This window comes from Pseudomassariella vexata (assembly GCF_002105095.1).
Source record: "Pseudomassariella vexata strain CBS 129021 chromosome Unknown BCR38scaffold_5, whole genome shotgun sequence".
Classification (NCBI taxonomy): Eukaryota; Fungi; Ascomycota; class Sordariomycetes; order Amphisphaeriales; family Pseudomassariaceae; genus Pseudomassariella; species Pseudomassariella vexata.
In genome coordinates, this window is record NW_024467960.1 from 1,210,388 (window position 1) to 1,234,002 (window position 23,615).

A 23,615-nucleotide genomic window follows, 5' to 3' on the forward strand; every position below is an offset into this window, starting at 1 on the left:
TGTAGCCTAAAATTTGAGAATACGCCGGTATCGTCCATCAATAACGACTCTATAGAGACTCGGAAGCTTGCGGTGTTTCAATCATGCTCCTGCCCTCCCATTCACCCTCACCCCTATCTGCCTGAGCCTTGCATATGCTTGACCTGGCTTGAAGATATGGGCTTCCTTCTTCTACAGCCTTGAAACGATCACTGGTTAGAAGAAAGCAGGCCCTCTCTGGCATAGAAAAGACCTCAATACTGTAAAGCGATGCTTCAAAGTTGACACAAATTCAGGGGTATGGATGAAAACCCCCTTTTGGTGACCGTACAGTGCTTTTGCCAAAAGTCCCGGTCTCAACCCACAAAGATTCAATTTAAATCGAGCAGAGAGGTTACTGTTGCGACATTTTGTCCGCAATTGCAACTCTGGCTTCTGGAAGCTGGAACTCTCTCATCCACATTCATGTCATGTTGTCAAATGACACTATCATTAATTAGGTCGCTATCAGAGTCGTGCTCTGTTGAGATTGTAGCAATCGCTGGACCAGATTGGACGCAAGTCACTGCAACAAGGGGCGTAAGCTTCTGTTGACAGCCTGACCGCGACAGGTTAGGCTTATTCTCTGTGTAACGATCTAGATTCATCTTATTTGAGAACCCTGAAGAAGCTATTTTATTTTGATATTATAGTGATTGCGTCTATCCAACGTTCGGCGATAACCCACTGCTAGACCATACCATACCGGGGTTTTGAGAGTTGAAGCGTTGTCGCTATCGCTAGACTTAGTTCCACGACTTCTGTCCCATGGGGCGGGTCCCAGTCTGTACTGGGTTGCTTGTGTGAGGATTGATTGTTTGAGCCCTAAGGGCAATAAATATGGAAATATCATAACGGGCGTTATTGTTTACTGAAGTAATCAAGTAAAGTCGACAGAACTGGTTTCTAGTTAGCAGGGTAACGACATTTTGCAAACGAAAACCACCAGTTCCGCACTTGCAGTGAATTCAGATTTAGTAGAACACGCCAGTATACCAATACATGGGAGGTTCGACCAAACTCTGTCAAGGAAGCACCGAACAGTGTAGGTACCGGGATGCGTATGTTGCTTGGAAAACCCTGCAGTCCGGATTGAGTGATTGTTTTGGTGTAAACAAAACAAGTCAACTATACGTAGTCTTTTTATCCCAATAACTATGAGATATGAGCTCCAAAAGCAGTATGCTCTCAACAAGAGTATATGACAATTTCATTGCGGTTGCAAGCTGCAAGTGATAACCGCATCCTGATTGGCCACAACCCCCCCCGACGGCAAGTGCCGCTCCACCCAAGCCCATCCTCGAAAAATATCACGAAGCTTCGAGGTAGCTTCAACGTCGAGACCTCGAAGCCAGCGTTCAGCCATCCCGCTCAGAATGGTGACACCACGTCTCACCCGCACACCGACGTGCCTCAGTTGCCTCCACCGAATCGCGAACCCCCGGTCGGCCGTCCCCTCGCCGCTGTCCCTGGGCCAAGTCCGCTATGCGCGAACATTGACGAAAGCCGAGGAGGAGGACCTCCAGGGGATACCAGTCCGTCTGCTGAGGGATATCACTGGTTTTGGTCGCCAAAGTATGCATTCACAACAATCTCAGAAACCGCAACGTTAACCCCGGTTTCCTTGTCTTGTGAAGGAAGAATCTTGGCTAACTCGCACGTTTCGCAGATGCCATCATCCGCGTCAAACCAGGCCGCATGCGCAACATCTGGCACCACAAGGGCCTCGCCGAATACATGACGAAGAAGCGCTTCGAAGAGCTCGGCCTGACACAAGCTGCCATCGGCGTGCGCGACCGCACCTTCGGCACGCAGCTCGTAGTTGAGGAAGACCAGAATGGGTCTGGCAAGGTGCTCGTCGAGGAGGGACCCAAGACGAAGAAGAAGGAGGCCTTGACGCTGGCGGTATGCTGCACTCTCCTGGATCCCCTTCATTACTTCATGCGATGCGAACAAAAATGGAACGAGAAGCTAACGGAACACCACTCGCAGCCCGAGGAAGCCCACACCCTCCTCTCTCAATTACTCCCCGACGTCCTGACCTTCGCCCGCAAACCCATCGCCACGACTATCGAAACCTCCCCATCCTCCTCCCCATCATCCTCCGCGAACTCCAGCACCCCCGCCCCTGAGCCCGAAATACGACGCTCCCCATCCCTAGCTGCCAACGCCGCCGTCTCGCACCAGCAGCAAGCCCAAAAAGCGGCCCAGCCATCAGTCGAGCATCCAGCGGTCTCGGACCTCGCCGCCCCACCGAGTGTGATGGCCATCTTCGGCTCCGTGTCGGTGGTGGACATCCTCGCCGCCATCAAGGACGCACTGCAGGCGGACCAGAATGGGAACCGTGTCGCTTTGGAGGCACACGGGATCCGGATTTTGGGACTTGAGGACGGCGAGGACCGGATTAAGCGGTTGGGGCGATTTGATGTTGAGATTGAGACGGGAAAGGGAATGGTGAGGAGGAGTGTTGAGGTGGTTGCTGAGGATTAGGGATCGGGCGTCGAAACCACGAGCATGAAGAGACGACACCAACGGATGGAAGAAAATGTAGACTACGCCTGTACATGATGAGACAGCAGCTGTATATCAAAAGAATTGTACTATTACACCTCATACAAGGCTTGTGAAGAAGTGCGAGAGGAGGAAAGTACTCAATTCAGTTTGAATCGACCAAACGTCAAACCATATACGACTAACGTACCCCACGGTCCAATTGAACACTTCTTAAGACCTCGTACAATAAGATATAAGTTAATTCAACTATAACGTAAAAAATAATTAAAACTACTCGGAACTATCTTCTTCAGATATCTCTTTACTATTCTGACAAGTACGCATATTATGACCGGGCTCTCCGCACGTCCTACAGCGTTGCTGAAGTATCTCTGGCCTCCTCGTACGACTACGACTCCAGCGCGATTTATTATCTAACTCTCAGTTAACTAGCTTCTGAGACTGTAAATCTTCTCCAGCTTGTATACGAAGTGATCCTCCATACTGTAACCGTTTTTTTCTCGTATAACGCCGCCGGCTAAGTGTCTCATTTGCCTTTCGAAGCGCGGCGTTCTCACCCTCTAAAAGAGCAAGCCGGTGCATAACCTGCGTCGTACCCTTCGCAAACTGGTCAAGTGCAGTAAGTGTAGCTGTCGGAGAGCTATTTTGATGTCGTATAACTCGGTTTTCCACGTGTTCGGTCTGGGATTGTGCCTCAATTGGGTTATTTGGGGTCTTCGACTCCCAGATAATAGGAAGGCCAGACGAGGTACCCGGAGGTGTTGGAGTATGTAACTTCACATCTAACTGCGAAATCACATATTCCGGATCGTACGGTACGAGTCCTACCCCTCGGGAACCTCCCTGGATATTTGATATCGTAAAAGTTGCCTGGAACGCTTTTAAGAACGCGGAGAGGAAGTCCTCCTTCGAGATATGGGTAATATGTGCCCGCATAAGATCCTCAATTTCTTTACCATACGCTCTTTTCAGTGCACAAAAACAGCCGATATCGAGAGGTTGGAGCTTATGCGACGAATGAGCAGGCATACAGAGTGTGATAATAGAGTTCTCTTTACAGTAGAGCTCGAAAGCGGTCGAGTGGTGGCTCTCGTGGCCGTCGAGAATTAAGAGGCGATAAACACCTTTCGTACGAAGCTTTGTATGTTGATCGAAATGTCGAACCCAGTCCTCGCCTCTTTCATTTGTAGTCCAGCTATTTTTCGTAACCGCGATAACCCAATCCTTTGGCAGTAGGCTATTTTCGTACCACGAAGATAGGTGAGTTTTACCAGCAAAGATGATATACGAGGGATAGTATAGCCGTCCGATCCGACGCCCTGGATAACTGTAACCCATTCCCTATTCCCTTGCTGTACTTCTCTAGGTCTTCCACGTCTATCAGAGGTCGTTACAACTATCTCGGATGAGATTTGACCCATAAGAAACTCAGTCTCGTCAAAATTATAGATATCCTCCTCTTGAATTCCATACTTATTAATTGTATTCCGTACGAGATAAAACCACGCGCGGTACGCGTCGGGATCTTCGCAGAGGACTCTCTGGTAGTCGATTCTTCGATTAAAACGCTTCCGGAGATCTGGTTGTCGTCGTACGAAGCTCGAAGCCCAGTTAATACCGACGCGTCCTGCGTCGCGTTGGTGGAGTAGTCGATTCGCCATATCTTCAACACCACTTATTCGAGGAGGAAATGATCGTGAATCTAGGTCGACTATGTAGCGTAAGATGGCGTCTTCTTCGGAATAGGTAAGCTTTTGCGTTGGTGATCGTATATCCTGTCGTGAAGTACCGCGGCGATATCGGTGACTTAAGGTTGTATGAGGGATATTATAGATCCGTGCTACGGATCGTACGCTTAGTTTGGGGTTATTTTGAAGCGCTTGAAGCGCTAATTGAATATCGCTTTCTTCCCAATTATGTGCCATTGTAGAAGGTGGAAAATAAGGGATAAAACCTAGGTTGTACGGAAATGCGCGAAAGTGTTCAATTGGACCGTGGGGTACGTTAGGTTATGCATACACGATAATCCGTACTCATTACCCGATGTATCTGTATAGGCAGTTCTAATAAGGGTATCCGTATTCGCCACTTAAGTGTGCAAGTGCCTAACCAGCAATCCATCAATTTGTCTGCACCTCATCACTCCTTGACACATCCTTCCAAAGCAAGTCCGAAACCAAGACCAGCTGCCCCCAAATCCCCAATCCCTGTTCCCTTGCGCCATGTATAGCTATGACTATAGTACAGTTAACCTCCCTTGGCTTCATTTGCCAGGGTAGCTGACGTCGATGCTCCATAAAGAATCCCAGACGACGCTCTTAACGTGGCCCTCTCCACTTTCATTGCTCGCAACACGTGCCAAATTGCCACGAGGAACAGCCTCCTGTTGCTGTGGCTTCTGAGGACTAGAACGGGAGGTACGAGGCGACTGTGGATAGAGCCGTCGGTCCTGTCGACCTATCAATCAGTATGCCTAACAGATGATCACGGACCAAGCAGAACATCCACGTCATGCCGTACCTCGTTCGACGGTGCAGCAGCTTCCGGGTTGCTGTCTCCCGCCGCAGTGTCCTTAACCGTGGACTCGTGAAGTCGACTCTTACTGGGCGACCCCACGACCACCTGGGCGCTCTGTCCCGAGCCCGACTGTGTCAGGTCTGGACTCTCGACCGCCACGGCCCTCAAGCTGTTGGTCTCCGAGGCAAGCGCGCTACCCTTAGCGGCCCCGGCCCCTACGCCACCGGCAAACGGCAGGGCTTTCCTACTGCCTGTGCTGCTGCGACGGCTCTCGAGACTCATGCTCAAGGTCTTGCTGACGCCTTCGATTCCGCCATGCTTACCCGGCAGGAGTTTGCTGGCGCCAGTTCGAGACTGTCGGGTACGTATATCAGCCATGGCCTCTACGTTATTAGCGGCGACGGTACTTTTCCCCAGGCCGGGCGTGGTCGGCGCCCCGGGTTTATCCTCGTGTGCGTCGATCAGCCACCAGCGGAGACCATCGGATAGGTCGAAGGGGTTATCGAATTCGTCGCCGGTGTTCACGCTGTCTGTCTCGCTTGGCGGCAGCTGTGCTGTGGTAGAGCTCAAACTTTTGGACAGGTCGACGACACGCTCCTGGATGCGGGTGATGCGTGCCACGAGCCACTCTCGCTGCCTAAGCCGATGGCTTTCTTGTTCGCGTAGGAAGAAGTGCGGACACCCGACGTTGAACGCGGCCCAGGCACCCGTGGTCTGATTTCTAGTCGGCAGGAACAGCGCGAGGTCTCCTTCTTTGAAATGCCTAAACGCAATCTTATCATGCGAATCCTTAACCGCGGCATGGGCGCGCTCACGATAGGCGCGGGCATCACGAGTCACCTTCCGAGCTGTGTGCTCCAAGTCCTTGACGCGGCGGTAAATGGCATCGTGGAAAGCATCCATGTCGAAAGCGCCAGGACCTGAGATGAAGGATTCGTATTGCGCTGCCTCGGCGTCAGCATCTTCAGCGTTCATCCAGTAGAGAAGCTTGAGGTCGGTGCTGTCGGCGAGGTTGCCAGTCGTAAGTAAGACAGAGCGCCGAATGGAGGAGCTGGGATCCGAAGAGTCGTTGGGGTCGCGCGCAGTGCGTTCGGATCTCGGGATCTTCTGGATCACTGTCTTGCCATCTTGCTGGTTGACTGAGAAGCCGAGTCTTTCTAGAGTACCGCAGAGTCGCGAGTTCTGGGTAAACAGACGCTGAGTGAGATCCTTGGTTTGCTCGTTACGGCCCTCGAAGCGTTGCTTCAAACTAGCCAGTCGGGCATCCGACACACGGAGTTTCTCTTTGAATGTGCGGAGTTCCTCCTCCAGACTGCCGAGCTGAGACTGCTTCGAGGCCAGGTGTTCGGTTAGTCCCGACACTTTCTTCTCTTCATCCTCGAGCTGCTTCCTCATAGACTCAGAGCCAGTCTCGCCTTCGGTCATCTTGACTCGAAGCTGGTGGAGCTGTTCTCGTCCTTCGTCTAGCTCGCCTTCAAGCGTGGAGCATCTAACCTTTTCTTCTTCGAGGGCTTCATGGAGTTTCATCCCAGCTGTCTGCTCGGCCGACAGCTTGTCTTTCGCCTCGGAGAGCTCCGTCTTGGTCTCCTTGATGGTGACGTGGGCAAGCTCCAAATCCGACTTGAGAATGGATACATCCTGTTCGAGAGCCTGGACTTGGCTGAGGATATCGCTTGATTTGTTTGCTACAGCCTCCATCAAGTCATTTATGTCCCCCGGCACATTATCCTTGGGAGATAACCGCCCGTGCAGCTCCTGTAGGATGCGGATTTGGCTATCGCTGCTCTCCTCAGATGTTTCGGCCTTTCTTGTCAAGCGCTTGATCGTCTCGGTTGCCTCTTGTAATTGCCTCTCTAGTACATTGTTCTGTTCCCTCTGCAGTCGTGTTTCATTTCGCAGGAATTCGATCTGTCCTTGGGTTCTGAGCGCATCGTCGGTCTTCTCCTTGGTAAGGCGTTCAACGTCGTCTTCGAGCGATCGAAGTTTCTCGTCGTAGGTGACCTTCTCATTCTCCCGCGACTCGCCAAAATGCTCAATCTCATCTTCGGTTTCTTCTAGTCGACGTTTGAGCGTCTTGATATCGTCTTCGAGCGATTTCCTCTCATCCATGAATTCCTTCTTGAGAGCTTCCATATTGCCCAAGAGATCTTTCTTGGTCGAGTTGGCCTCGTCCATCCGACCTTCCATATCCCTGGTCCGAGCAGTGGCATCTCTTTCTAAGACGGCAGATCGCGCCTTCTCGGTGTTGAGATCACTCTCTAGTTGGGCGATGCGGTGAAGAAGGGCGTCGTTGTTCTCGGAAACGGAGGATCTCCTACGATCCTCTACGTGCGGGGATTTGATAGAGGCGGTCGAGCCATTGCGTTCATGACCAGGCTGAAAAAGGTTCCCAAGAGAAGGTCTCGACTCTGTGCTCTGGCGGTGTAACAAACCCTCGAGCCGGCGCACTCGACTTTCAGCCGTCTTCAACTTGCTCTCGAGCTTTGATTTTTCATCTTGCAAGTTCCTTAGAAGATCATCGTCTCCGCGTATTAAGAGCCCACTCCGGCCTAGTACCGCCTCGTGGACACTCCCGTTCTTGAAGGCCTTTACTCTCTTGGACTGCTGTTTTGTCGGAGCGCCGAGCTCATTGATTAACTTGATGATATCCTCAGTTACGGTCTCGTCCGCCTTCTGTCTCTGCACCACGGCCAAAAAGTCGTCGAGATCGCGCTTCGTCATGCTTGGCCAGGGCTCTTCTTCGCCGAGAAGGTTGACTTCTAGTCCTATGATGTTACTCTCTGTCTTTTCGGGGCCGTAAGTGCTGCCGACCATTTTCTGCCACTTCCGGCGCCTCTTGGCCTCTTCTTCCTGGAACAAGGCCATTTCGTTCACCAGCGTGGAGGAATCGGCCTTCACTTTGTCTGCCCATTCCCGACGTCGAACCGCCTCCGCAACGAATGATGCGTACATGTAGGGCAGTTGTTGGATCAGGCGCAAATAGTCGAACGTAGTCATCTCCTCTTCGCCCTGGTTTAACACAGTCATCTGACCCTTGACGTCGGAATGCAGGCTTGTCATCTCGGCAATGCTGCGCATGAAGACAAGAGACTCGGCAGCGAGATCATTTCGGGCTTGCGTGGCGTAGCGCAGCATGTCGTCCATTTCCAAGGCTCTGTTCCGTATGCTTGGCAGGAGGCGTTCCGTGTGATTCGCTGCCGTCTTAGATGCTTGCGTTACATCTCTTGCCAAATTGGTGTACTCTAGTATTGTCTGGTAGTCGGTATCAATCTTCTTGGCAACAGCCTCAATATCCTCCAAGAGCTGCACGGTATCGTTGCCATGTTGGAGCGCAGACCGTGACATGGCTTTGTCAAACTCTTCAAACAGCTCATCACAGCCCTTGAACATGCTGTCGGCGGTCTTGTTGAGTTCATACACTTTGCTGTTGAACTTGCGCAGCGAAGTGTTCGCCAGCTTGCCTGCCTTGCGCGTAGTCTCGAGATCTATCAGATCCTCCAGAGTAGCTTGGCGTGTCTTCCGCACCTCGCGACTTGTCATGAAGCGCACCATGGCCGGGGATATGTTGATACTGCGCGCCAGATCCAGGTAGCTCTCCCAATTGGCAGCGAGCTTCTTGTAGTCTTCCTGCGTTGGTATGACCCATTTCTTCAGCTCATTGTACTTCGGACCGATGGGTCGCGCGGCGGCCTCGAGGTTGGACACGGCCGCATCAAGACATTTGGCCATCGCATCCATCTCGCCGTATCTCTCTTGTGCTGCATCGGACATGGTTGCGCAGTCTTCCACCACCTTCAGCGCCCAGTTTCGGCGGCTCTTGAATAAGTCCTGCCATGATTGCAGATCCCTCGTGTCTTCGATTGAGTTCGGCGTGGTCGAGACGGTGTAGCGTTTGGGCAGCGGCGCTTCGGGGATGAGGGATTTCGCAGTGCTCGACGCGGAAGCCTGGGTTATCCGGATGTCGTAGACGTATATCTCTTTCTCGAGCTGGATCGACTGGAACTTGAACGTCTTGCCCTGGGGAGTAAGAGCGACGATATTCTGTACTGGTATCGAGCTGGATCGGGCCACCCATGCTTTGAAATCATCTATACTGCAGCAGAAGTTTTATCAGCCTCTATGCGGCTGTCTCGAACAGCAAGTCCCCTTTCTGGGCAACAGCGAAGACAAGAAGAAGACCTACCCTGCGAACTGCGAGATATCGACTTGCAGGCGCTGGCCCGTATGGGCTATCAACACCCGCGTCGACGTCGCCATGGCGTATGCATTCTCTTCCGACGCTTCTGATAGGAAATATGCTTCGGTCAAAGAGATGGTTGGTGCTGTCTACTGTGAACGCAATATGGAAGCTTCCCGCACCGGTCATCCGTGTCAAATCCGCCGACTCGCGCACGAGGCTTACAACAACGCCGCGAACTCTCGCGAATCAAAACCCAGGCCAACGATCCCAGGCTCGGCTTGTGGCTAGTGGGGCTAGGATGTTACCTCGTGATAAGCAACGTGCTGTTCGTGATCTTGTTGCTCGGTGTCAGGTGTAAGTCAAGTAACAGAGAATGAGGAGAGGCCTAAAAGACCAGGTAATGGGTTCAGAAAACCATTCCGAGTGGGGTTTGTAGGATGGACTATTGGTTCAAGCCGTTTTGCAAGAAATCAGTTCAGCCGTTGGACCAGTTTGCTCTTGTCTTCGGTCAGCCAGACCTCGATGTCGCAACTGACAATGAATTGTTGGAGTTCCACTAAGCGCCACATTCACCCGCCACAACTATGCGAGTTACGCTTTCAATCGCCCCAAGATTACTACGCGAATGGAGATTCTGCTGGAAGGTGTTAGGCAATCCAGCTTCGGCAAGAGGCAGAAACTCCTACAATGGCGTCATCGGAGCTCGGGAACGAGGTTCAGCCCAGCCAGCTTCTCCTGTCTGATGAGGAGAAGCGCGTCCTAGAGCTCTACGACCGGCTGCGACAAATTCAGCTTGAGCTAGCTCTGCTGAAAGCACAAAAGAACTACAGCCCCGGTAAGGTTTATTTTCCTCCTGAAGCCTGCAGCTCATAGTACTGAAAGCGTCACAGGCCAACCGGCATCTGGTAACGTAGAGGAAGCCCAGAACGCGCTACTCAAATCAAGGGCGAAATACGTCCTCCGCAATAACATAGCGGACTGCGTGATGATGGCCAACCCCATCTTACAGGCCGTTCACAATGGCATAAATGCGTCTCCCATCGAAAAGGATCTGTTGCCCCTTCTTATAGCGCGGGATGACTCTTCAACTACTCTCGCGCAGCAAACCACCGATTTGCGACAAACCCTCGACCAACTCATGGAGATAGAGAGCCAGAGCTTGCAAATCAGTCGGGAGAATGTGCAACTTGCATCTGAGGTCCTCAAACTTGCTGAAGAGACCAACCGGAGCAAAACCGCGCCTATTGCTGATCCAGGGCACGCTGAGGAAATTGCGAGACTGGAAGCTGAGGTGAGGGCTAGTCGAAAGAGATGGAGGATCATGAAGGGCACCGCGAGCGCCATCGTTGCCGGCAGTGGGGTGGACTGGGCTAGGGATGACAGGCTAAAAAGCATTGTGCTTGATGAAGAAGAGGATGTCTAACACTGGTGTTGGATACGATGACCATATTTGAGGCTTCGGAGTTAGATGCGGTGGTGTTTTGTTAATGATACCCGGTTCGGATCGACTTGTTTCGTTAAAGAGGCTACATGTGCCTGCCATGCCTTGTGGGAACTCATCTACGTGTGGTAGGCCATTGGCCAACTATTGTTTTCAAGTATGGTCTTAGCAGTTCAGTGAGCAGAGCAGCCCTTGGAACGCATACAGGCCACATAGAACGGAAACAGGAACCCAAATACAGTTTGTCGACAAAACAATGCAATCCATGGCTTGTGGTCGAACAACCATGAACAAATCAATGACCCTGGAATTCAACAACATTTAACAGCCAACCCCGGGAGATCCTATGATGGACTTTCCGGGGACTCGTCTGCAACATCCGCGCCGGCGGGTCTCGTTGAGTTTAGAGTCTCCATGATGACCTCATGGATAGGCCTGCCCAACGTCACCAGTACGACAAGGGTACGACGGCATTGAGAAACACCGGGTTGGGTGCTACGAGTTTGGTTATTTTGAAGATCACTTATAGTACGCATGCATATTTTGGATACTCTTGTCATACTTTCGAAATATGCTGAAAGTCATCCTTCAATGGCCAATGTACGAGCCTGCCGGGCTACAATGCGACAAGGCGTGACTCGAGATCTCGGGTGTCTCCCACGTTGTGGAAACTGGCCGGCCAACGAGAGACCTTCTGTTCCTGGATAGATAGGGCTTAGTGCGGTCGCAACTGGGTCATGTACATCTCTGCCGCCATGTCGGATCCCTTTCACGTCCTTCTACGGAGCTGAAATAGCTGCCAGACTTCTTGATAGACGCGCAGTTATTCATTCAGCTACGGCCGTATTCAGAGCTGTAATCCGCCGGCGCTGCTGCGGTGCCAGGAAGGGGTGCAGGCTCATTTATATCATCATCGGATCCACGTGATGTAAACAATGCGCGTCCGAATCAGCCATCAGACCCTGCGCAGCTCCGGCGCCCAGGTGAGCCTTGCCGAAGAGAGCTCGAATTTGGCGCGGTGTTGCATTTGGTGGAGAAACGAGGACCTGGCACACAGTCACAGCACCCATGATGACCGGATGCACAGTGTGAAGTATGGCAGCTCCGACTATGATCCTAATGGTAACGTACAACCCCACCTTTCCGGCCACCTAATCTGCCAACTACAACAACCTTCTGCACAACAGATTATCGTCGGTATTGGCTATTATTATACAATGCCTCGATATTCAGAAAATTTGATTCAAGGCGCTCTCAACGATATCAATCAAGGGATATCCCAGCGCCAGGCTTCCCTCCGATGGGGCGTTCCACGCTCTACCCTCCAATTACGACTCGGCGATGGCCTCAGCCATTTTGACGCGTCAATCGCGTCGATGAAGCTATCTAGGGATCAGGAAGACGCGCTGATTGGATGGATCCTCGAAATGGATCACGAGGGTCGTAGCCCGTCGGCGCTATTCATCGCTAAGATGGCGTTGATTCTGTTATCTCAGGATCGTCGATCAGAGGGCCTCGGTCGCCATTGGGTTCATCGCTTTATTCAACGCCATCCAGAGGTCGGAAGTATCCAATCTCGACGCCTCGACCGTCAGCGATTTGATGGCTTATCGACGCAGAATATCGACGAAACAGGCATCGCGATTGGCGAAGGGATCGAGGGTATAGTGTACGGATCGTCAGAGAAACATACAACATTCGTTCGGAGTGACGAAAGCCGCGAATGGGTCACTATATTACATGCTATATCGGTGATGGGTAACTCGTTGACCCCAGCAGTCATATATACTGGCAAGAGCCTCCAAGCTCAATGGTTTAACGATTGCGACGATATACCTGATTGGCAATATACTTATTCGTCTAACGGTTGGATCAGTACAGATATCGCCGTTCGATGGCTTCGTGATATCTTTATACCTCGTACACAACCAGTTGATCCCGACGAGCAGCGGCTCTTGATATTAGATGGTCATATCGCTCACGACAACGTCGAGTTTATGTGGTTAGCCTATTGTAACAAGATCTCGTTACTATTTTTGCCAGCACACTGTTCTCACGGGCTCCAAGCCGTATTTGCTCCATTAAAGCGGTACTATCGCTCGTTAGCGACCTCTCTCGATCCAGTACTGTTCTATTCCATTTAAAAAGTCGACGTTCCTCTCGCTATACATCGAGGCATATACGAAGTCGTTCACGATCAGTAATATACAATCAGGCTTCTCTGCAACTGGAATATACCCATTAGATCCATCGCGACCTCAGCCGACGATAGCCCCCCTATCAGAACGACCAACTACACCACCAACAGCTGGTAATTGGGTTGATCTGACAATAGCGACGCCAGTGACTAGCTTAGTAGCTAGGGAGAGTCTGGCAGCGATTACGCCATTGCGATCGTCGCAACGGCTATTGTTTCGGAAGCTGACTCGTCGGCTAGATGTACAGAGCGTCGAGGTCGCTACTTTGACCTAACGTGTGCACGCATTAGAAGCCGAGATAACTTCGTTACGCCCCAAACCACGTAAGAAGGTACGATTAGGGCCTAATGAACGATTTGGTAACATTGTACAGATTAAGGAAGCGATGGATCGAGCCCTTGAAGTAGAACGGCAACGAGACCAGGTACAACGTCGGAATCAGGTAATACTGGACCCAGCTAAGGCGTCAGAATCTATCAGATCTATACCTCAGGAAGCCCTAGAGCACAGCTTTCTATTAGAGCTGGTTGTACCTGAATAACTATAATAGTACGTTGAATACACTGTTTCGAATACCTTCAATTGGATTGCAATACGTGGCCAGAAAGGTGGGTGGCCGGAAAGGTGGGGTTGTACGTTGACGAGTCGTACTAGGTCAATGCCTTGTGTCGCCTGTACAGTGTACCAGGAGAACCGTCGGGTACTTGGGTGATTCCTTTTATTGTTTGGGGCTAGCGAGACATCTGGTGCTTGACGTTCCGCGGTGCGAGCCTCTCCTAGTGGAATGAGAGACACGACGCCGCATAAAGCAGCATGGATCCAAGCGCTTCAGCTTGAACAAAGTGCTGCACAATATGCTCAATTGCAGGGGAGCTTCTGATTGCTCGCGTTCGAGTGTGGTGTTGCTGACTGTATCAATAATCTCTTGTCCGACTGTTTCGTTGCACTTATTCCTATGTCGAGGGCATCAAATTGCCTGCAAAATGCACTCGGACATTCGCAACAGTTTTTGCAAACAGTTGTCGCAAAAATGTGACATGCAACTCGGAACAAACACCTTAGAGTAGTCATTTCGAGTTTTGGCAGAGGTGCGGGACGGACAGTTGAACAGGTTGCACAGCTTCTTCCGTGTGACAGGCTCGCCTCTCCATATTGCAACAATATCCAGGATGCGATTTGGCAACGTGCAAATGGACCAACGCACAAAATGGCGACGCGCGGTTTGCGGGTTGCGGGTTGCGGGATATCTTGCATAAGAAAATGCCAGGTCGCTATCAATATCAAGTTATGAAGCAATTCGCTCATGATCCCGAAAGAGCAACCTCATTCCAGCAAGGATACGAGGCTTCTCATCAGCGGTTTGACTCTGCGAGGTTTGACCAATCAGACAACGAAGGCTGGGTGGAAGTAACTCCTCAGTCCGTACATCCGCCGTAACGGGCCCTGGGCGTTGTAGCGCAGTTGCAACTTACAAAACGGAGCGACAGCTGTAGACTGACTCCGAAGAGGTCACTCGATGTTGGTTTGCAGCAGACTTCCCTGCACCTGCAACTGACTGCAACCACATATTGCCCTTACTTTTAGCTGAGGAAGCATCTGTGTAAGTGTGGTGTGAGCAGCAGCAGATATAAAAGGCCTATTGTATGGCAATGGGCCAAAGCAGCAATCAGAGTGGCTGGTCGTTGTGTCAGCTCCGTTTGGAGAGAAAGCAAGAAAGGGTCACGGTTGTGTGCCGTGCCTCGGTGTGTGGTGGTGGAGGTAACAAAAAGGCAAGGAAACGCAGAGAAGGGGAGGAAAGCAGTAAGCAGCGCAGAAGCGGGGAGGACGAAAGACTGGGAGAAAAGGCTGGCAAAGCTTGGAAATCAGCCTGCATCCCCATCGAAGTGTGAAAGCATGGCACCCACATTGGGTCTTGGGGCAAAGAGAGCAACAAAAGTACAAGCACGCTAACAAGGGACCACGAGGTACATAGGCTTGAGGAGAAGAGGACCAGGCTGGCGAACCAAAGGGCGTGGGCAGGTGTGGGCAAATGCCTTGCTCTGGGAGGGTGCAGGTAAAGGCCCAAGCAAAGGCAGTGGCAGCACGCAGACAGTTGATTGACGGGCTGAGGGGGGAGGACGGGTTTATGGCTCTTGATGGATGGGGGTAGGCCACTGGCAGTGATGTGAGTGAATGAAGAAGCTGGCCGGGAAGTACTGCTAAAGGGCACCCAACTGAGGCCACTGGCATCCAACTCGAAGTACACAGTACCGGTAGTTGGCTGCATTGCGCAGTACGAGCCCATTGTACTCTACTCTATCTGTAGCCGAAGTGACTTTTGACACGGGTTTGACGTGTGGCCCTCACGAATCCAGTCACTCCTTTCCTGCCTGCCCTCTGATTCTGGTGGTGGTCGGCCTGGCCTGCGCTTTCCCTCTCTACTCGTTGTTTCGGTGGTGCTCAAGTGGATTGGCAAGACTGCCCGCACCTCACACGTAAAGGCGGCCACCCATTTCGCCCATTTTTTGTCCCTTGTGTCTAGGCCGCACTGGCAATCAGCCCAGCCCACACAAAACCGTGGTGTCCCTCCTCGCAGTCTCTCCCTCTCGCCCATTTCCTGTCCTCATACAAATCTTCCCAGCCAAATCCGCCCTCATACCAATCCTCAACCAACGCACACACACAAAGTGAGTACTTCCCTCCCCATACTCATCACTGCGCAACGTGAAGTCACTATTTTATCTGGCGAATTCCTCTCGATCGATACTCTCCATTGGGTTATCGCTGCACAAATGACCCCGTCGCGCCTTTTTGGCACCGCTTCTGTCAGGCCCAAGTGCATGCGCAATCTGAACTGCCCAAGCTTTCCCCATCGCAACTTGTTGGCCCGACCCTTTCCAATCATCCAAGTCAACAATCGTCACCATTTTGCGTGCACGCATTTACTGACAGCGTCGTTGGCAACAGCGTCCACGTCCACCACACATCACTTTCACCTCCGCAAAGTCTATCAAGGTACGGTTCCTGGTCCCATCCGGTCGAAATTGAGCTTCAAATGGCAATTACTTGGTGCTGCGATGAGCAATTGCATTTGCGACCGAAGCGCATCATCACCAACTCCATGCACGCATCACCTGCCCCTCACTCCCTCTAGGGTAGTTCGCGACGCGTCTTCATAGAAGCGCGCGCGCGCCTCTCTAATTACCCCAATGTTCACTTCAACGCGCTTCCCATACACAACCTCTTGACTGCACTCTATTCAATTGAAGCAACCAACGCTGACTTCGCAATCCAGATGCCTAAGGAAACCACCAAGCGCGGTAAGGCCGGCAAGGTTGAGAAGAGAAAGACAAAGAAGGGTAAGATCACCTCGACTTCTGTGGCTTATGACTCTCCGTAGTGTCAGCAGTCCATCCCGGGCAACGCAACCTTGCTGACTTGTCACCCAGACCCCAACGCCCCCAAGCGCGGTCTCTCTGCCTACATGTTCTTCGCCAACGAGCAGCGCGAGAATGTCCGTGATGAGAACCCCGGTATCTCCTTCGGTCAAGTCGGCAAGATTCTGGGTGAGCGATGGAAGGCCCTGAACGACAAGCAGCGTACCCCCTACGAGGCCAAGGCTGCTGCCGACAAGAAGCGCTACGAGGACGAGAAGCAAGCCTACCAGGTAATTCCTTGCCCTAGTTTTTAGTATGATGAATAGGGATGCTGAGCAGAGCTAACTTAGGCCGAGGAGGAATAGGCTGGTATTGATGATGAAGACGAGGACTAAATGGTCTTTGTTCTTTCACTTTCTCCACTACCAGTCCACGAGTTTTCATGAGGGATGAAACTTGCAACGCCCGTGGACGCCTAGGTTTTTCCTTGCTTGTAATATGGGATTCGGAAAGGTGTTCCAGCACAGGAAGAGGGAATCCGTGCTTGTTTTCGCTCTGCGTTTCGAGTCTGAGCAGGACATTTGGCTCGTATTTTGAGGAATGCCGAGATGAGGCTCTTACACAGGTCCTCCACCCACATCACGCTGTTGTCGTGACCCCGAGATACCAGTAGTCACCAACTGACAGCAATGTACACTATTTTCTCGTGCTGTTTTCCCTTACTATCTTGATGCTTTCAATGTTTTGATGTTCTGTCTGGTGGCTCTAAGTCTCGGGGGACTTGTGCATAATACCAAACTCGAGCAACTCGAACCAATGCTATCGGGTTCTTGAAGTGACTTCTGGGAACAATTACTGCTGACCCGAAAATCAACTTATCAGACCAGATACGCGTTCTATGTGGGAACAGTTCCCAATGACAGTTCCCAATGGAGATCATCGTGCACATCAACATGCTTAAAATTGGACTGATTTTCAAGGTTAGGACTGGTTCCGATTCATACGTTTGCTCCAAAGTAGTATGAAGCTTTTGGACATAGGGAAGCGACATGTCCCAGTAATCTATTTAGAATCTATTTAGAGTAAAGGTACTTATGCGATTTCGCTGTGTTTCATGTCGAGGTTTCGTACCCAGAATCTCTTATTCTGCGGAGAATGGGCCATACGCCAAAGGGGTGGATTGCGGATCTAGAAAGTAAGTGAACTGCGCCTCGGAGGCGACGAACAGGGCGACGAACAGGTAGGGTAATAACACCGCTTTGACCACCGAGTGAGGCGACCGAGTGGCATGAATTGAAGTGGAGGGAGGGTGCAAGGATCTCTTTTTCATTGGATCACATCTGTCTTGTGAGGTTGAGCTGGGAATACGGCTTTCTAATTTTGCCCTTTACATGCCTGACTTTCAAGGATCCATCGCCATCATTTTGCTTTTCTGGGGCGACGACTACAGCCTTGCTCCTGAGGCGACGTCAGGGTTGGGCGCAGCTAGGCTGGAATGAATTCTTTGACCGCTGATCCCGCCAACCCTTAAATACTCGGTGTTACCCACGGGTGCTTTTCCCAAACCCTCACCTTTGTTCACACTATTTCCAAGCATACGACTAGCTACCTGCCTCTCCAGCTAGCGACTAGCAAGATGACGTTACTGTATGGGGTCTATAACAGCCCTATGGCCCTCAATAGATGCACCTGAGTGGGAACGTTCTGGGGACACATGCGGCCTCTAGTCTCTAGGAGATGTCTAGCGGTTTTCATGCATGTCAGCGCAAGCGGAGCGGACCTCGGAGCCAGGGCTGGATTATGTTACCCAGAAGTCGGATGCCGAAGTTTGCGTAATCGAAGGAGATTCCTCTCTTTTCAGCCTGTCAACCATATCTGGTCGCAAACTTACCTCACGAAGGGATTGGCACGTCGTTTGAATTCCGTCGATAGCAAGGCATTTAACCGACTCGGCTGTCGCCGTCTTCTGCTCTGTCAGATTCAAGCGCAATCACTCTCAGAATCCAATGCCCGCCCACCTACGTGGTATATATACAAATTCAATCCGATTTTCCCCCATCGACATGAAAACACGTAGCACCAACGTACGGCGCCTCCTTAGGACAAAGCAGGAATCAAAGGGCCAGTAAGCCAGCAGTCTTGTCTCGCCTGAGTCGCGGACATGCTGCCACAGGAGCGACCTGGCACTCGTCCAATTTCTCTCCCGCATGCGACTCATGCAAGTTCTCGCACTGGAGACATGAACTGACCACTGCACCTGATCCGGATCGCGGTCTCGACCAATCCCTGATGCAGATGCTTCATGGGAGCTGGCATTGGGATTCGTGGCAGCCGCTCACTGAGTATATTCTTTTTTTCTCCCTCTGTTAGGCTGTCAAACAATTTTGCCGTCTCGCCCATTGTGAATGCGTTCGCTAGACGGCGTTCGTCTCGGAAGAACCTTCTTTTTATTTCATTGCAATTGACATCTGCGGCCAGGCCTGTTCAATGTTCTTGGGCGTACTAGCTCTAGCCACAAACCTGGAGTCCGTCAGTAGGTTCTGAGATATTTTTGTCACTGCATCCCGATATCGTGCGTATCTCCTGTCCGATCTGTGAGTCGCCGAAACCCGCACAACATTGAACTTGCCGGTCCCCAAAGCATTATCGACACAATCTTGCTCAAGTGCTCGGCGGCAGAGTACTACGCTGAGGGAGGTTCTCGCTTTTCTTTTGTTCTGTTACTTTGTCAAAATCTGGCATCGCCACTGAACAACAGTCATCGAAAGATTCATCTGCATACATCATTGAGGTCATTACCACATTGCCCCACACGGCCACCTAACCGGCCTGCTGCGGAGAGAGAGCCGCTTCTTCGTAAGCATCTTCAGCAGGCAAAGAGATCTTACTATCTCGTTCTCTTTCAACTAACCAGCGGGTAATTTGACACTTTCACTTGCTGGCTGGTGGATAGGTTTGATCGAGCAAAGAGGCGGTTGGTGGGAGCACCTCCTCTTCAGGATACACGAGATAGCTATCTCTATCGACCGACTGTCACTTCTCACCACTATGGGTCCTTAATAGAAAGTCCGTCCTGAACCACGCGACTTCGACCGAGTGCTCTGATCTACCGCCATGGACATCGGTGCCAACGCCTTGGGATCATCGCTCCTCGATGGATGTTGCCTCGAGGCCGAGCGTGCCGAGAGAGTTGGCATCGGCCTCGAAGGCCTGCGGAACTCTTTAAACGACAGCCTCCGGCCGCATCTGACTGGACTGATCGGAGAAGTTCACTCTACCAGCCGACTGCTTCGTGATCTAGCAGACCAGTCTCAAATACATATCTCCCGCGTCCCCGTCGTTATTGACTACCTCAATGTCATCCTTCCATGCCTATGCAGGAGTCTCCGTGATATCACCACATTCTACGAAGATCGTTCGCAGCCGCGAGATCGGAGATGGAAAAAGATGTATCACGAGATGAGCAGCGAGTTACTCGGCACAACTCTCCCAGCCCGCTTTGTCATGTACAATCTTTTCCTTGTGAGCCTGCAGCATCTGCTGACAAAGTATGCTACTGTCATAAGCAAGGAGAATGCAAGCTGATCTTGGCCTAGGTCTCCCAACTTCGACATGAACGGTCTCGAGTCACTCCGCACGAGAATACTCCAGCTCAGAGAGGCAAGAGGGATCCGTAAGTTGGAAAGCCCGTGCTAGATGGATGATATAATGGACCACTCTGACCCACTTCAGCCCCTCCAAGTCCGATCCAGCGGTCTCTTATCCGTCGCAATGGTGCCCCGAACTTCTGGGCCCAAGAAACGGTTCGTTTGGTGCGAGACGGGGTGGCCCCTTTGGAGGTTCGAGTACTGACGTGCGACAGAACTCCCATTGGGCTGAATCCATATTCACCCAGCCTTTGCCATCGCGAACCGAGCTAGAGAAACCAGGCCGGTATGGACATCTAGCCCCATAAGATGCATCTCTGTTTGCAACTTGGCTGATGTTATCCAGGACCTTGTCTGAAGCGTATGGCCCATTGCAGCGTCTTGGCCAACTGAACATATCCCCAGATGTCAAAATACTCATCAAAAGGTAAATTTCTCAACTCCTCACCCTAGTAATCGCCCCCGGTCTTGTTGACCCTAGCGGACAGATCCTTCGACAACGACCGTCTTTCTGTCACATTTTTCTTAGAGACAAGTGACGAAGCCCCCTTTCTCCTCATCCGTACGATGCAGTTCGGCTCGTCGTGGGTCTCCTTGAGAGGCGCCCATGAACTATCCATTCGCCGGGGCACCAGCAACACATTGACCCTCACCCGTTGGAGCAAGAGTGAAGAGCACTCCAAGCCGTGGGCAATTTTGTCATTCATCACCTGTGAAGGTTTGTCCCCCGTCCATCCCTCAAGAGAATGGAACAAGTAGGTAGTAGTAATGGCGTGCTGACGAATTGACAGAACTAGTTCTATTTTACTGCACTTTTGTCTGCCTCAAAGCTCGTAGCGTTCTGACGATCGACCGACATCCGGATGAATTCAAGCTTAGAAAAGAATCCAAAGTTTTCCAGGCGTGCGTATTGACATAGAAAGGAAGTTTTATAGGTGTGCCCTCAACTAACTAGTCAGCAGAAAAATTATCGATGATGGATATGAACACATCCTCAATGTCTTCCAGGATCCCCACTCTGGTCGCAAACGCCTTCACGCTTCAGTCTGGGATGGAGAGTTGAGATTCTGCCCGGTTTGGACGGCATTTCTTCCAGATGCGCCCCCAAAGGAGTGGCTGCTGAAGAAGAGCCGGTATCGCGTGCAAATTCGCGATATCCAACCGTATGTGTTCTGTCAGAACTACCGGGCACACAAACAACGCAAGGGCAAATACGGTGCCTTCGAGTTGAATTTTGCAAAGGATGCAGGTCAGTTCGAGCACTAGTTGTCCCAAGATGACTGAGCGCACAAACTAATGATGTTCGCGTAGGTGCCACTCATTTCAAAGATCTTTTCGACCCTCGACCTCCGCCAACAATAGTATCTACCGAGTCGGATGACTCGGGCGACCCAGGCCCCAGCGGTCAGCAATGAAGATCCAACACGGAATCTCGAAAACAGGCCACACAGTTTTGTTTTATTTTGCGTTTACTGCGTCACGATGCTTGATATTTTCTTGCTCTACCTTGCAGGTTTTTCTTGGATAGTCATACTTTTTTACTTCCGACATATTTACTATCGCTCACGATTGTATGATCACGAAAGGCACGATGGAAGATCCATGATTCGTGCCCCTTTACGAGCCATGAATCACAAACAACGAACAACGAACAACGAACAACGACGTCATGAAACTTGAGACGACGAGCCAGAACATTTTTCTACGAAGTTTTTTCCAGGAGACAGATTGCATCACAAGATACCCCAGCATTAAGCGTTTGATTTTGGACTGGGCTATCTTCGGTTCCGTGCTCAGGTAACTTGGTCGAAGTGTCAGCAACGGGGTCTTGTGCGTCTCAGCCCGCATATTCTTTATTGATGGGAAGTGACGTTTGAACAGATGCCCGTTCTACGACATTTGGAGTGATTGCTTTTAACTGGGCATGTTGTTGACGCAATAAGCTTGCCCTTTTACCATTAGCTGGCGATCGATTTCCCAGCTCCCCTTATTTAGGACTCTGGGGTCATCCATATTTATTGAAATCATTCCTCGCAGGATTCTCCCAGTCGTTGCTCCTTTCGATATTCTGCCACGTTGTCGCTTTGTCTAAACAAGACGTTTCTTTCAATGTCGAGTGAACTCTACGTGTGACTCATGTCTATTCATGCCTGGCAACATATCGCCCTGTCCCTCGCGTAGTACACCGCGGAAACCAGATTCTCTCGTCCGGGTGGAATAGAGAACAGAGAAACGACCAACCCGCATCTCACCCTGATCAATCCGGCCACTGCCTCTCAGGTTGAAACCCCCTGAGCAGATTCCCCAAATTAAGCCGTGTGCTATACAAAATATTTTCAGTCATGCCCACCTCCCTAATCTCTCCATTGCCACCACCCACATTGATATCCGAATCGCCATCCACCCTTCCCCGCGGCCGATGATGCACGAACAGGCTCGGCACCACACCCACACACCGCATCCCATTCGCCCGCACCCGGCACAAATCACTCAAATGATTATCAAACGCTTTGTGCTGCCCCTCGAGTCCAAGGTACTCCAACGCTTTTCTTGCACCTGAAGCACTCAAGGCGTACGCGAAGCTGCAGATGTTGTCCCCCGGCACATGCACAATACGTGTCTGCGGCGGGTACTCCTCCCACCCGAACGACAGGTTCCCCTTGATGTGGTTCCAAGACGGCACCGTCTCGTCATCTAAAATGAGGATCTTGCGGCCATCTCTTTCTTGGGCCGGAATCTGCAGGTCCGGCGGCAGGTGCTCGTCGAAGGTAGTAGCGCAGGACCCGAGCCAGAGCATGTCCCAGTTCTGACCGTAGGGGCTTGGAGCCGCGAGAGGGCTGGGCAACTGCGAGAAAAGGTTGTCTGCTGGTTGGGTTTGTATTTTTTTGGCGGCCGAGGCGAAGAGCGAGAGTTGGGGCTTGAGGTGCACGTCCCAGTCCATGTCGTCTTCCATGATCAGGGCGGAAGAAAGGTCGGCGGAGAGGATCTGGCGGATGGCGTTGGTGTGGCCGCGCCAAGAGCCCAGGTTGTTTTCTGGCATCTTGGTGGGATCCCAGCCCTGGGAGTTGTTAGAGGGGTCTGGCGAACAGGCGAACATGGTTAGGTGTTGGAAACAAACCAAAGGCAGGGCCTTGTTCGTCACGTCGCTACCTTTCACGCCATCCAGCCACGTAAGTTTTATTCCCGTCAGAGAAGCCATGAGGACGAGAGCATCTCGCTTGTCGGTCCGTTCAGGCAGCCCGATGACGAATACTTTTTCAAACTGGGTAACTCGGTTAGTAATGCTGATAGTGGGAATCTGTGACTCTGCGATCAAGGGCATTTGGACAGCAGCATGCTTACACCTAGTGTCTCATTGAAAACCCCTGACTCTCTATCCATCCCCATTGATTTGGCCTTGTGGCCACCATTAGCCGTGTTCCATACTGAGCGAGAGGCATAGATGAGGGTACAGAGGCAGAACAGGAAAGCAGAGCTTATAAACAAGGGGTTGACTCCCGGCAGCCGCCGCATATGAATCAACATTGTGTTTATGATTGAGGCCGACGTGACATGAACTATTTAAGTCGTTTCATATCACAGAAGGATCTGCGAACATTGAAACAGAGTGTCATCGCGAAGCACGGAGATTGAGTTTAGACATACGCATGAAGAGAATTCTTGTGCCAAAGGCTGGTGGCGGTCGGCTTGCAACTTAAGTGGTCGCCCCCAAACTCAGTATTATATGACTCTGTTTACTTTGTT

At 51.4% G+C, this 23,615-nt stretch overlaps 6 protein-coding genes across 6 annotated transcripts; 4 read left to right on the forward strand and 2 right to left on the reverse strand.

The window, feature by feature from the left end:
* Positions 1-1,394: 1,394 nt before the first annotated feature.
* Positions 1,395-2,508, forward strand: BCR38DRAFT_338931 (uncharacterized protein; the record flags this gene model as incomplete). The annotated part of the gene is made up of 3 exons (XM_040855660.1): positions 1,395-1,593; positions 1,688-1,923; positions 1,987-2,508. The coding sequence occupies 3 exons, from the start codon at positions 1,395-1,397 to the stop codon at positions 2,506-2,508; spliced, it is 957 nt and encodes a 318-aa protein (XP_040717079.1).
* Positions 2,509-9,752: 7,244 nt separating this feature from the next.
* BCR38DRAFT_173029 (centromere protein H (CENP-H)-domain-containing protein) lies at positions 9,753-10,833 on the forward strand. The gene is made up of 2 exons (XM_040853870.1): positions 9,753-10,064; positions 10,120-10,833. The coding sequence occupies exons 1-2, from the start codon at positions 9,917-9,919 to the stop codon at positions 10,650-10,652; spliced, it is 681 nt and encodes a 226-aa protein (XP_040717080.1). The 5' UTR covers positions 9,753-9,916; the 3' UTR covers positions 10,653-10,833.
* Positions 10,834-14,364: 3,531 nt separating this feature from the next.
* BCR38DRAFT_173026 (uncharacterized protein) lies at positions 14,365-15,183 on the reverse strand. The gene has a single exon (XM_040853869.1). It carries the CDS (start codon positions 15,150-15,152, stop codon positions 14,556-14,558), a length of 597 nt encoding a protein of 198 aa, XP_040717081.1. The 5' UTR covers positions 15,153-15,183; the 3' UTR covers positions 14,365-14,555.
* Positions 15,184-16,142: 959 nt separating this feature from the next.
* Positions 16,143-16,589, forward strand: BCR38DRAFT_483773 (HMG box protein; the record flags this gene model as incomplete). The annotated part of the gene is made up of 3 exons (XM_040863666.1): positions 16,143-16,206; positions 16,297-16,514; positions 16,575-16,589. 3 exons carry the CDS (start codon positions 16,143-16,145, stop codon positions 16,587-16,589), a joined length of 297 nt encoding a protein of 98 aa, XP_040717082.1.
* A 2,445-nt stretch (positions 16,590-19,034) lies between these two features.
* On the forward strand, positions 19,035-21,387 carry BCR38DRAFT_173137 (uncharacterized protein). The gene is made up of 9 exons (XM_040853872.1): positions 19,035-19,772; positions 19,821-19,897; positions 19,957-20,027; positions 20,087-20,157; positions 20,218-20,298; positions 20,360-20,589; positions 20,663-20,774; positions 20,834-21,120; positions 21,183-21,387. The coding sequence occupies exons 1-9, from the start codon at positions 19,339-19,341 to the stop codon at positions 21,284-21,286; spliced, it is 1,467 nt and encodes a 488-aa protein (XP_040717083.1). The 5' UTR covers positions 19,035-19,338; the 3' UTR covers positions 21,287-21,387.
* Positions 21,388-22,128: 741 nt separating this feature from the next.
* BCR38DRAFT_456754 (family 25 glycosyltransferase) lies at positions 22,129-23,193 on the reverse strand (the record flags this gene model as incomplete). The annotated part of the gene is made up of 2 exons (XM_040861955.1): positions 22,129-22,929; positions 22,990-23,193. 2 exons carry the CDS (start codon positions 23,191-23,193, stop codon positions 22,129-22,131), a joined length of 1,005 nt encoding a protein of 334 aa, XP_040717084.1.
* Positions 23,194-23,615: the final 422 nt, after the last annotated feature.

What these genes read in the sequence shown, in the direction of transcription:
- BCR38DRAFT_173029 (XM_040853870.1), top strand. Translation starts at nt 9,917, where the DNA reads ATGGCGTCATCGGAGCTCGGGAACGAGGTTCAGCCCAGCCAGCTTCTC. An exon ending in ACAAAAGAACTACAGCCCCG is followed by an intron (nt 10,065 to 10,119) that starts GTAAGGTTTATT and finishes AAAGCGTCACAG; the next exon opens with GCCAACCGGCATCTGGTAAC.
- BCR38DRAFT_173026 (XM_040853869.1), bottom strand. Translation starts at nt 15,152, where the DNA reads ATGGGCTCGTACTGCGCAATGCAGCCAACTACCGGTACTGTGTACTTC.
- BCR38DRAFT_173137 (XM_040853872.1), top strand. Translation starts at nt 19,339, where the DNA reads ATGGACATCGGTGCCAACGCCTTGGGATCATCGCTCCTCGATGGATGT. An exon ending in CTGCAGCATCTGCTGACAAA is followed by an intron (nt 19,773 to 19,820) that starts GTATGCTACTGT and finishes ATCTTGGCCTAG; the next exon opens with GTCTCCCAACTTCGACATGA. An exon ending in GAATCCAAAGTTTTCCAGGC is followed by an intron (nt 20,775 to 20,833) that starts GTGCGTATTGAC and finishes ACTAGTCAGCAG; the next exon opens with AAAAATTATCGATGATGGAT.